General features: G+C 49.4%; 1 protein-coding gene across 17 annotated transcripts in view; it reads right to left on the bottom strand.

Annotated features, from left to right (window-relative positions):
- The window catches only part of NIN (ninein), a 124,420-nt gene that overhangs the window by 32,566 nt on the left and 78,887 nt on the right, over positions 1–12,967 (bottom strand). For 15 of the 17 annotated variants that reach the window (XR_014509407.1, XR_014509408.1, XR_014509409.1 and 12 more), the window contains exons 13-18: positions 11,143–11,253; positions 10,337–10,426; positions 9,283–9,415; positions 7,740–7,861; positions 6,104–6,627; positions 2,607–4,619 (exon numbers count right to left, since the gene is read on the bottom strand). Coding sequence is in view for 10 of the 17 variants with exons in the window: in XM_083433082.1 (XP_083289208.1) it covers positions 2,607–4,619; positions 6,104–6,627; positions 7,740–7,861; positions 9,283–9,415; positions 10,337–10,426; positions 11,143–11,253 (2,993 nt within the window). In the remaining 7 variants the exon portion in view is untranslated. The remainder of the gene's footprint in view (positions 1–2,606; positions 4,620–6,103; positions 6,628–7,739; positions 7,862–9,282; positions 9,416–10,336; positions 10,427–11,142; positions 11,254–12,967) is intronic. The other 2 variants (XM_083433083.1, XM_083433084.1) reach the window with 1 other exon arrangement.

Here is a 12,967-nt window from a genome sequence, read left to right as displayed (position 1 = left end):
AAAAACAAAAACAAAATCTAGGTGCGTCTTATGGTTGGGTGCATCTTATAGAGCGAAAAATATGGTAAGTGTCTCTTTATTGTCCTATCCAGCCCCAGGGACTGTCCCCAAGTAGTGTTCCTCATCACCCCTGAGCTGTACCCTCCTCAACTGCTCTTGCCTGGCTGGAATGTGTCATCAGACTGAGATAATGCGGTGTGTGTGAATGCGAAGAAACCTCTGACTAGCTCAGTTGGATAGAGCGCGGTGCTGATAATTCCAAGGCTGCAGGTTCGATTCCCGTACGGGACAGCTGCATATTCCTGCAATGCAGGGCGTTGGACTAGATCAGGGTCCCCCAAAGTTGGGTCTCCAGCCTTTCTGGGACTACAACTCCCAGTATCCATAGCTAGCAAGACCAGTGGTCAGGGATGATGGGAACTGTAGTCCCAAACGTGCTGGAGACCCAAGTTTGGGAAACACAGGACTAGATGTTCCTCAAGTTCCCTTCCAACGCTACAATTGTACGATTCTATGACTGTTCCATGGCTGGTTTGCAGCCCTGGTGCAAGGCTAAGACTCACAGCCATGCGTCCCCCCCCCTTTGCCTCTGTTCCCACCCGCTGGGAGGGTTGCCCCCAAGGGCATGTGGACCCCAAGGGCATGTGGGCCTTGTACTGAGAAGTCTCCCCCGTCTTATCTGGACTAAGAGTCTTTGCTCCTACAGCCCGGCTTGGAGTGATTTAACAACTTGGGAGTTGCTGCATCACTAAACTTCAAAGGATAAACTTGGACAACAGCCCAGATTGGAAGATTGGAATGAAGTCAGGAAAAGCTATGCTGGAAAATAGAGAGTTGAAAATACCATATTTTTTGCTCTACAAGACTCACTTTTTCCCCTCCTAAAAAGTAAGGGGGAGTGTGTGTGCGTCTTATGGAGCGAATGCAGGCTGCGCAGCTATCCCAGAAGCCAGAACAGCAAGAGGGATTGCTGCTTTCACTGCACAGCGATCCCTCTTGCTGTTCTGGCTTCTGGGATTCAGAATAATTTTTTTCTTGTTTTCCTCCTCCAAAAACTAGGTGCGTCTTATGGTCTGGTGCGTCTTATAGAACGAAAAATACGGTATATATATTTACAAATAAAGCTGTATTCGATGGATGAAAGGATATATGATTTTTGACATGACTGAGAATCACATAGCCAGGGACAGAGAACTTTAAAGTGAGGATCAGAAGGTGGAAAATATGAAAACAACGAGAAGAGGCAGGAACGAAGATTTGGAGATATGCTTCAGAGGTCCAGACTATGGGGAGCCCAGAAAAATTAATAATTACAATTTGGATTACAATTTGGTTGCTTTTTAAATTTTAGTTTATTGTTTTTAATTGGATTGGATTACGATGCGGATAGGATGATTGGCTGCTTTTATTGGAAAATCAATAAAAATGATTTTTGAAAAAGAGTCTTTGCTCCTGCGGCTGCAGATTGCAGGAGAAGATCAGCAATGGTGGTCAGGACATCTTTCCAAGGAGGCCGGCATGCCATTGTGGACTTTCCTTTTCCTTTTGAGGAAACCTCAACAAGCTAAGGCTTTCCCTAGGGGGAAAAAAACCCAAACCCCACGGATCTAGCCTTGGGCCAAACATTCACTCATCTGTTAAGTGTAACTGGCATTTAGATGCGTGAGATCCTGTTGGATAAAAATGAGACAAATGCTATTCTTCCACCAACTGCAATTAAGGCACGTTAAAAAGAGATAATGAGCCAAAAGAAGAGGCAGTGGCGTAGCGTGGGGGGTGCTGGGGGGGTCGGCCGCACCAGGCGCAACATCTGGGGGGGGCGCGCACTCGCACTCGCAGCTCTCTGCCCCTACCTGGCTCTCTCTCTCTCACTCACTGCAGTGCTGGCTGTGCGAATCCGATCCGAGCCGCCGGGTCGCCGCCCACTGTGGAGGGGAGGGTGCCAGGCGTGCGGTGCGGTGCGGAGAGAGAGCGAGGGACTATCTGGGGGAGAGACAGTGCAGCGGGGGGTGTGTGTGCAAATTACTTGCCTTGCCCCGGGTTAGGGGGCGCAAATTACTTGCCTTGCCCCGGGTGCTGACAACCCACGCTACGCCACTGGCCTTGGGCCAAACATTTACTCATCTGTTAAGTGTAACTGGCATTTAGATGCGTGAGATCTTGTTGGATAAAAATGAGACAAATGCTATTCTTCCACCAACTGCAATTAAGGCACGTTAAAAAGAGATAATGAGCCAAAAGAAGAGGACAGGAAAGAGGTACGGTGTTAAGAGAGTCACATACAGAAGCATCAGTGGGACTCAAATATCGACATCAGGAAAATTCAAGCAGCCTTTGATGGGCGAAAGAAGCCAACCACACCCCTGGCTGTACCACTTGAGATATGCATTAAAACAGACATGCATGCACTTTTTCAAAGCCGCATTAGAAGTGATTGGTTTCTGTTAGAATCCCAGGAGGCACACAAGGTCTTCTAAGCCAAAGTTAATCTATGGTTAATACAAGAAGCCCAGAGAAGTCAGCGGAAGCAGCAAGGAGGCGGTGAATCAGGGAGGCGAGAGGTGGTTAGTTTCAGAAAGCAGAGGGGGGCCGGGATCCCCGGTTACCTCATGAACTCCAGCTCCCGCCGCTGCTCGCCACAGGTGTTCTGCAAGCCCCAGAGCCTCGCGTTCAAGTCCTCCCTCTCCTGAGCGTGGCCACCCTTCTGCTTCAGCAGGGCCGCCACCTTTTCCTTGAGCTTCCTGTTGAGCTCCAGGAGCCCCTTCGCCTCCGTCTCCGCGTCCCGGGCTCCGTTCTCGCCCCAGCCGTGGCACCGCCCTGATTTCGGGGTCTTCAGGGTCACCACAAAGGCTTCCATTTTGCCCAGCCGGTTCTGCAGGACCAAGTTGGCATTCAGGAGCTCGGCGTTCTCCGCGGACATCTGGCCGTGGGCCTCTTCCAGCTCCACCACCCTCTCCTGCAGCCGCAGCTTCTCCTGCGTCAGCGCGAGACTCTCTCGGTCGCTCTTGTCCAGCCTGCTCTGCAGACGCAGCAGCTGCGGCAAGCGGTCTTCCAGCCTGGCATTCTGTTCAAGCAACTTGCCCACCTCGGCTTTCAAGGCCTGGTTCTGCAGCTCGAGTTCTTCCGGCGCAGGAAAACCTTTGTTCTGCGTCCTGGAGCTCACGTCCCTCTCGGCGGCCGCACTCCAAAGCTCTGGCGCCTGGTTTTCCAGCTCTCCCTTCTCAGTCCCAATTGCCCCTCTGTGGTCTGCTATCTCCACAGCTTCGAGTTCAGCCTCTGGGGCTCCGGATGAGGGCCTTTTGCTCCCACTGACGCAATCTGGGTGCGGTTTTGCGACACTGTCTTGTCCTCGGCCGAGACTTTCCCCGCGCTCCTCGCTTCCGCAGGGCAAGGCGTTCGGCTGAGGGATGGTCTTGAGGATCTCCTCCAGCTCCTTCTCCACCTGGGAAGCCATGTCTTGCCGGTCCAGAGTGGCCTGGTCACATTCGGCCTCCAGGAGGCTGATTCGCTCTCGAAGCTGGTGCTGCTGGCGCTTCAGAGTATCGTTCTCCACCCAGATCTCCTCGTAGGCCTTCTCCAAGACAAGAGTCGTCTCCATGGGTCCTTCCAGTATTGTCTCTTCAATTTCCATCGCCAGGCTGCCTGACTCTCTGACGCCATCGTCCGTTTTTACTTGAGCGTCATCTTGGTCCCTTATGTTCAGCAACCGCGAGTTCCCCAGCGATTCTGGAACCAGTGTGATAAAACTAGGAGAGCGAGCTGGGCTTCTCAGCAGCTTCCTCTCTGCAGAGACAGTTGCTGAGCCACTTTCTGCTGCGGGTTCTTGGTCCTTTCTCTGGTCTGAAAGGAAGTCCATCAGTTCTCTTGGCTCCTGGGGCTTTGCTGGGAAATCGCCCCTCTGCGTGTCTGCTTCTCTGTTCAAAAAAGCTAAATTTCTTTGCAGTTTGGACAGACGTTGTAGCTCCTGCTGGAGCTCTTCAATGTTGCCTTCAAGAGTCAAGACTTTGGCCCTCAACTCCTCCTTCTCTTCAGCCGCTCTGCTGAGCGCCTCCTGTTTCAGGCGTTCCACGGTGGCGAGCCTTGAAGTCAGCTTGCCTCTCTCCTCCTTGAATTCAGCCTCTTGCCTCTTGAGCTTTTGGAGGAGCAACTCCTGATCTTCCTCAGCTCTGGACATTTCTCCTTTGTCTTCTCTCTTCTGCAACTCCTGCTGGTGGACCTCTTGGCTTCGCAGGAGTCCCTGGTGGAGCTCGCGCTCCCTTTCCATCACATCCTCCAGCTGCTTCTGCAACTGCTCCTTCTCCAGGACCAGAGAGCTCACACACTCCTCAAAATGCTTCTCCAGAAGCTGCTTCTCTTCCGTGAGGGCCGACAAGGCCTCTTTCTCCTTCGCCAGCATTACCTTCCACCTCTCCTGGGTCTCAGCGTCTTCCTGGGCCATTTCATCCTTCTCGAACTCCCACTGGGATTTCTCCTCAGAGGCCTCGCGCAACTCCTGTTGGTAGCGCTCCTCGAGACCTTTCAGGGCCTCCCCGTACTTGCTGACAAGCGCCTGTCGGTCCGCGGCAAACTGCTCCTCCATCCGAGAAACTCTTCCGTTAAATTCATTTTCCATTTTTGCCCTGGATGTGGTCAACACAACACATTACTCAAGCCTCTGCCAAGCGAGGGACAGGCGGCGGCAGAACACTGACTGGGTTAGGCCTCAGCCTTTGAAGACCACAGGCCAAGATGGAGGTCCAAATGCAGTTTATTTGTCTCAGATCTTCATTTTTAATCCTCTCTCCTTTCGAATATTGTTCCTCCCGCCTCCTCTTAAATCCACCCCACAGCAACTGAAGACCAATAACGTAACAAGAGGGGGACTTGTTTACAGTCCAATATATTGGAGGCAATTTGACTTAAGATGGCAAGAAAAGTCTTCTGGGTCATGCGAGCAACCCATCTACTCCAGCATCCTGTACTCACAATGGCCAACTAGAAGCTTGTGGGAAGCCCACAAGAATCATTCGAACACTCTCCCCTCCTGTAGTTTCCAGCAACTGGAATTCAGAAGCACTAGCTACTGACGGCCTTGTCATCAATGAATTCCTCTAGTCCTCTTCTAAAGCCATCTAAGAGGTTGGTGGCCTTCAGCCGTGAGTTCCATAGTTCAACTTCTTCAAACAGTGCAGTGTTAAACTATGGAACTCACTGCCACAGGAGGCCACAGGATGGCCAACGACCTAGATGGCTTTAGAAAAAAAACTGGACAAATTCATGGAGGAGAGGGCTATCGATGGCTACTAGCCAGGATGGCCGTGCTCTGCCATGCTTCTGAATCCCAGTTGCTCAAAGCCACAGGAAGGGGGAGATGTTCCCGTTGTTGGGTCCTGCTTGCTGGCTTCTGGTTGGTCACGGGATGTTGGGCCAGATGGGGCACTGGCCTGGTCCAGCAGGATCTTATGTTCCTGTGTTAGCTTGCCCCCCTGGGCCAGCCTTGGGGGGCAGGCAGCTGCTGCAGAATGCATAATAATAATAATAATAATAATAATAATAATAATAATAATAATTTATTTATACCCTGCCCTTCCCAGTTCAAAAACAGGGCTCAGGGGGGCTAACAACAAATTTAAAACACTTTAAAACACTTAATTGTAAAAGCAGCATAAAATACAGTATAAAAACATGAGCAACAATAAAATTCAAAAACTAATTAGATAATCTCCAGGTTAGCTGGCTGAATTGGTCCTACTTGGGCCAGTGAGGAGGCCAGGGGAGAATTAGCTGTGGGGTCTCAGAGCGGGTGATGTTCATAAAAGGGAAGGGGGAGGGAAGAGAAGGGAAATAAAAGATCAGGCTGAATTCAAATTAAAAACCAGGCGGAATAGCTCTGTCTTACAGGCCCGACGGAAGGAGGTTAAATCCTGCAGGGCCCTGGTCTCATGGGACAGAGCATTCCACCAGGTTGGAGCCATCACTAAGAAGGCCCTGGTGGAGGATAGTCTTACTTCTATAGGGCCCGGGACCTCTAAACTTTGGTTGTTCATGGACCTTAAGGTCCTCTGCAGGGCAGACCAGGAGAGGCGGTCCTGTAGATACAAGGGCCCCAACGCAGCCCCCTCACCTTTCCTCCTCAAGCTCCTCCCGATACTTCCGCGCCAGCTCTTGCTGCAGCGCCTCCTTCTCCACGACTAGCTTCTCCTCCAGCCTCCGCAGCCGCTCGTGGAAACCGCCCTCCATCTCTGCTTTCTCTTCCTGGACGGTCTGCGCCATGGCTCTCATTTTCTCTTCCAGCCGGACCTTGGCCTGGACCAGCTCTTCTCGCTCGCGGCCGAAACCCTCGTGGGTCTCCTGCAGCCTGGCCTGCAGCTCCTCCTGGTGCTGGAGCTTCAGCTGGTCCACCAGGCTGGCCTTCTCCTCCAGGGACGCCTGCAGGCTGCCAGTCTCCACCTTCTGCTGTGACTCGGCCTCCTGCCACTCTTGCCGGAGCCTCTCCAGCTCCTCCTGGAGCTCAGACACCTGGGCTTGCAGCCGGTCCACCTGCTCTTGCAAGGCTTGCCTTTCCTGGGCGTGAAGCTGCTGGAGGAGCTCTTGCTCCTTGCCGCAGCGAGTCTTGCTCTCCTCCAGCTGCTTCTGGTAATGGCACAGCTGGAGGAAGGGAGAGAGAGAGGGAGGAAGAGAGAGAAAAAGGCGTAATCAAAAAATGAATGTGGGAAATGTAAAGAAAAGGAGGGTACTTTTCATCATATGTGGTGGACATGCAAAGAGGTAAAAGCTTTATGGGAAACGATATATAATGAGTTAAAGAAATTTTTTAAAAGAGGTAAAAGCTTTCTGGGAAACGATATATAATGAGTTAAAGAAAATGTTTATTAAAAAAACCAGAAGCTTTTTTACTGGGTATAGTAGGTAAAGAGTTACTGAGACAAGATAAAAAATTGTTCTTATATGCAACTACTGTGGCAAGAATTTTCTTAGTCCAAAAATGGAAACAATATGAAGTACCAACGAAAGAAGAGTGGCAGATGAAAATGATGGACTTTGCAGAACTGACGAAACTGACGGGAAGAATCTGGAACCAGTGAGATCAAGTGTTCCAAAAAGACTGGAATAAATGTATATTATATTTGAAAGACAATTGTAAGCAATTAACATCATTAGCAGGGTGACCTGAAGACTTGCAAGATGAAATTGCTACCTATTTAGGATGAGAAATTTAATATGTTAGGTTATGATGTAACAAGAATAGGGAAGGAAGTGAAATGCAAAAGATGAAAAATGTAATTTTGTAAACTGGTAGGCGGGAGGGAGGGGAGTTGTTAGGCTCAACTGAGCCAAAGGAATATAATAGCATGCCTGCTCAGTTGTCGCTTAACTAACCTGCAAGCAAATCAGAAGGATTTACTCAATAAAACCAGGAGATAATTCTAATCTCCAGGCCAGCTTTGGGCAAGAAAACCAGGTTGGCTGCTCAACAAAGATCTCATCTGGAGGGAAGTCGAGAATACTGTTTGCTGTTCCGGCTCGCGTGTTCCCATGTTAATGGACAATTAAAAAGAGGCTTTGTACAAATCGTGACAGGCAGCAGAATGAAAGTGGAAGTGGGATGGCTATAACCAGCACTCCGGGGCTGGGAGTGGGGTCCCACCACCACAATGAACCCGGACCAACCCCTCAGAAGTGTCCTGAGCAAACACGGTGAAGGCCTTTGATGCAGACCCTGCTCTTCAAATGGGGGGCGGGCGAAGAGGTCAGCTTACCCTGTTCTGAAGCTCCTCTTGCAAGCTGCAGAGGTCCTGTTGGTGCTGATCTTTCAGTTGCTCGATAGCCATTTCGGCTTCTATGCTCATATTGAGTGGGTTGCAGTCTTCAGAACCGGGCGCTAAAATGCAAAATCAGCAAGAGAAATGCAGGCCTTCTTGGTTTTCTACGCAACGTTTGCCTTTAATAATAATAATAACGCTCCCAGTCACCAGTCTAGCTCCCGTGTTCTGGATTAGTTGTAGTTTCTGGGTCACCTTCAAAGGTAGCCCCACATAGAGTGCATTACAGTAGTCCAAGCAGGAGATAACCAGAGCATGCAATACTCTGGCGAGACAGTCCGCAGGCAGATAGGGTCTCATCCTGCGTACTGGATGGAGCTGGTAAACAGCTGCCCTGGACACAGATTTGACCTGCGCCTCAATGGACAGCTGTGAGTCCAAAATGACTCCCAGGCTGCGCACCTGGTCCTTCAGGGGCACAGTTACCCCATTCAGGACCAGGGAATCCTCCACACCTGCCTGCCCCCTGTCCCCCCAAAGCAGTACTTCTGTCTTGTCAGGATTCAGCCTCACTCCATCAGCCACCATCCAACCTCCAACCGCCTCCAGACACTCACACAGGAACTTCACTGGTTCTGATTTAAAAGAGAGGTAGAGCTGGGTATCATCCGCATACTGATGAACACCCAGCCCAAACCCCCTGATGATCTCTCCCAGCGGCTGCATGTAGATGTTGAAAAGCATGGGGGAGAGGACAGAACCCTGAGGCACCCCACACAAGTGAGGCCGCTAGTTCACTTCCAGCAGCCTTCCATTTTTGCAGAATCTATTCCCAGCCCCATCTGGAGATGCCTGGAGAAGAGGAGGTTAAGGGGTGATATGACAGCCATGTTCAAATATATAAAAGGATGTCATATAGAGGAGGGAGAAAGGTTGTTTTCTGCTGCTCCAGAGAAGCAGACACGGAGCAATGGATCCAAACTACAAGAAAGAAGATTCCACCTAAACATTAGGAAGAACTTCCTGACAGTAAGAGCTGTTTGACAGTGGAATTTGCTGCCAAGGAGTGTGGTGGAGTCTTCTTCTTTGGAGGTCTTTAAGCAGAGGCTTGACAACCATATGTCAGGAGTGCTCTGATGGTGTTTCCTGCTTGGCAGGGGGTTGGACTCGATGGCCCTTGTGGTCTCTTCCAACTCTATGATTCCATGATTCTATGAATCTTGGACCTGCATTCAAAACCAATGCTCTGAAGCTGATCTACGACCCTTCGTCACATTGTGGCTCCCATGGGAGAGCTTTTTTCTTGCTTCTGATTGGGCAATCCATCCTCTCAACCTGAGCCAACCTTTGTTACTCTCCCTCCTAGCAAGGCTTCTATTTTGCTGGCTCTCGGTTATCTCTGGCATTTACACGCCATTCAATATTCAGAATGTCTATGGAACATCTGTGAACATCTCCGGAATGACGGCTCCGAGCCCCCCGAGGGCAGTTAAACCAAGCCCCCTCCTCCTCCTCTCCCCACAGCTGATCATCGGTTTACCTTGAGCTCCCTCTGCCCCGCCATCGTCCAGCTCCTCGTAGAGAGAGGCTTTCAGAGGAGTCCGGGCGATTCTGCCTTGACCCTGGTACTCTTCCAGCTGAGACTGAAGCTCATCGATTTGGTCTTGGAGTTCCTGTGCACAGCAATAGAGACGTTGCGGCGCTACAGCCAAACTCAGGGCACACTAACGCAGGACTTCAATGGCAATCTCTTAGTACTTATGTACCCCCTCTGGGCCAGATTTAAGGATGTTGAGAATTCCGTTCCACCTTAAGGAACAGACATGAGGCTGTCCGTTTACATTCCAGCACAGCATACTGGGAACTTCCGTTTGCGTATAGCGTTTGCTTTCGCTGTTCTCTCCGAGATGACATGAGAGAGAGAACGACATGTTTCTTTGTTCTGATTTATGTTTAATAACTCTGTAGCTGTAGCATGACTTACGCCTCACGCCTACTTCTGTGTGCGAACGCCGTTAATTGCATGCCCTGGCTTTTAAAGCCCGGGTTGCCGATTTACGTTGGAGCACGGGCCGATAATAATAATAATAACAACAATAATAATAATTCATTATTTATACCCCGCCCATCTGACTGGGTTTCCCCAGCCACTCTGGGCGGCTTCCAATCAAGTGTTAAAAACAAACAAACAGCAATTAAATATTAAAAGCTTCCCTAAACAGGGCTGCCTTCAGATGTCTTTTAAAAAGAAGGTAGCTGCTTATTTCTTTCACATCTGAAGGGAGGGCGTTCCACAGGGCGGGCGCCACCACTGAGAAGGCCCTCTGCCGGGTTCCCTGTAACCTAACCAGTGAGGGAACCGCCAGAAGGCCCTCAGAGCTGAAGCTCAGTGTCCGGGCTGAACGATGCGGGTGGAGACGCTCCTTCAGGTATCCTGGTCTGAGGCTGTTTAGGGCTTTTAAGGTCAGCACCAACACTTTGAATTGTGCTCGGAAACGTACTAGAAAGAGATGTCTGAGCCGGGCTTGCCAGCTGGCCTCTCAGCCCTCTGCGTGTTGACAATGGACCCCCTGGGCCAGACCTCCTTCACTTACCCTGCACTGCCGTTCGTACGTATTCTTCATCTGCACCAGCCGCTCCTCCTGGAGGAAGAATTCTGCGCTGCCAGGATCGAGATCCCCGTACTAGAGCCAAAGAACAAGTGGTGGTAATGTAAAAAGGTGAAATGCTTCTGGGAGATGATATATAATGAGTTGAAAAAAATGTTGAAAAATACATTCATAAAGAAACCAGAAGCATTTTTACTCGGCATTGTGGGGAGTGATATAAATAGAAAGGAATGTAAGCTCTTTTTATATGCAGTAACAGCAGCAAGAATATTACTGGCCCAAAAATGGAAGCAAGAAGAATTACCGATGATTGAAGAATGGAGGATGAAGTTAATGGACTATGCAGAACTAGATAAACTAACAGGAAGGATTCGAAACCGGCGGGACCAGAAATTCATGGAAGACTGGAGTAAATTTACGGACTACTTGAAAAGTATTTGTGAAGATCAGACGATGTTTGTAGGTTTGCAAGAAGTTTTGTGAGGAGTATTATTAGAAGTATTGGATAAAGGGGAGGGTGATTTGTTAAGAGATGTAAAGGCAACATAAAGTTAAGAAATGCATAAGAAGTGGTGAAAACAGTGGATCATCAGAGGTGCTGATGGAAGTCTAAAAAGATTATATAAGTGAGAAGTTTTGTGGTACATTTTATAATTTATATGTTAAAATCAATAAAAATAAAAATAAAACTAGAGCCAAAGAACACTTCGTCACCACCCTCTTCCACCATAACAGTGGTCCCCAAACCTTTTCGGGCCAGCGCCCCGTTGGGTCGGCAAGGCCCAGCCTACCTTCTCTGCTAGGACATTCTCCCAGTTCTTCTGCAATTTGCTGATGGTGCCCTCGCATTTCAGTAGCTTCTCTCCGGTTTCCTGGAGCTCGTTCTCCAAGCGGCTGTTCTCCTAAGGAAAAGCCAAAGGAAATAAAGAGGTCAGGAGCCGTGTTGCAAAACGGTAAACAGAACAGGGCAGGTTTTCTAGATATGTGATGAAGGCAACCAACCCGAAGCGCCTGATTCAATGACTGTGCCCTTTTAAAATGGGATTATTTTCTTCCGGGTTTTAATTATCGGCATTTATAGTTCTTTCTTTTTTTTTTGTGAAACTGGTTTTTATTCCTGCAAACTACTTAGAAAGCTATTTTGGTAGCACCGTATTTTTCGCTCTATAAGACGCACCAGACCACAAGACGCACCTAGTTTTTGGAGGAGGAAAACAAGAAAAAAAATATTCTGAATCTGAGAAGCCAGAACAGCAAGAGGGATCGCTGCGCAGTGAAAGCAGCAATCCCTCTTAATGTTCTGGCTTCTGGGATAGCCACGCAGCCTGCATTCGCTCCATAAGACGCACACACATTTCCCCTTACTTTTTAGGAGGGAAAAAGTGAGTCTTATAGAGCAAAAAATACGGTAAGCAGTTTACCAATCAATCAATCAATCAATCAATCAAGGAGAGATCACTGGGTGAGCCTGGGGGGAGGCAGCTGCCTCTCAACCTAACCTACCGTGCGAGGCTGTTGTGGGGATTAAAATGAGGAGGGTGAGAGAACCGTGTGAGCTCCTTGGAGAGAAAAAAGTGGAATAATAATAATAATAATAATAATAATAATAATAATAATAATAATTTATTATTTATACCCTGCCCATCTGGCTGAGTTTCCCCAGCCACTCTGGGTGCCTCCCAATCGAGTGTTAAAAACAGTACAGCATTAAATATTAAAAACTTCCCTAAACAGGGCTGCCTTCAGATATCTTCTAAAGATAGGATAGCTGCTTATTTCCTTCACATCTGAAGGGAGGGCATTCCACAGGGCGGGCGCCACTACCAAGAAGGCCCTCTGTCTGGTTCCCTGTAACTTGGCTTCTCGCAGCGAGGGAACCGCCACAAGGCCCTCAGCACTGGACCTCAGTGTCCGGGCTGAATGATGGGGGTGGAGACGCTCCTTCAGGTATATAGAACCGAGGCCGTTTAGGGCTTTAAAGGTCAACACCTGTCAGCATCGCCCTTGAGCCAGTGCCACCAACTGGACTCATCCACTCAGCCCCGACTGGGCTAAGCGAGCTGGGTAGCTCTTCCAGAGACCACTCTTCTCCCACCTCCCTGAAAATAAGGGATCCTTTCTGTCTCTCATCCCGCTTCGCTGGGAAGCCAGTGACCCAGAAGCACTGCGCAGCTCTCGCTCTTGCTGTGCTGGCTTCAGTGATAGCTGCGCAGCCTGCATTCGATCCATAAGACACACACACATTTCCCCTTACTTTTTAGGAGAAAAAAGGTGCATCTTATGGAGCGGAAAATACGGTAATTTTAACCAGCATCTTGGGAGTAGGTTTGCAACTTCTTGGTTATAAATGCAGACACAAAAAAGCGCATGAGTGGCATAAAAAGTAAAGGGTAAATGGACCCCTGACCATTAGGTCCAGTCGTGACCAACTTTGGGGTTGCGGCGCTCATCTCGCTCTATAGGCCGAAGGAGCCGGTGTACAGCTTCCGGGTCATGTGGCCAGCAGGACTAAGCCGCTTCTGGCGAACCAGAGCAGCGCACAGAAACGCCGTTTACCTTCCCGCCGGGGCGGTACCTATTTATCTACTTGCACTTTGACGTGGTTTCGAACTGCTA

Source organism: Podarcis tiliguerta, assembly GCF_965153285.1.
Source record: "Podarcis tiliguerta genome assembly, chromosome: 1".
In the NCBI taxonomy this organism is placed as follows: domain Eukaryota; kingdom Metazoa; phylum Chordata; class Lepidosauria; order Squamata; family Lacertidae; genus Podarcis; species Podarcis tiliguerta.
Note: the sequence above shows the minus strand (reverse complement) of the source record. Positions and strands in the feature narration are given on the sequence as shown.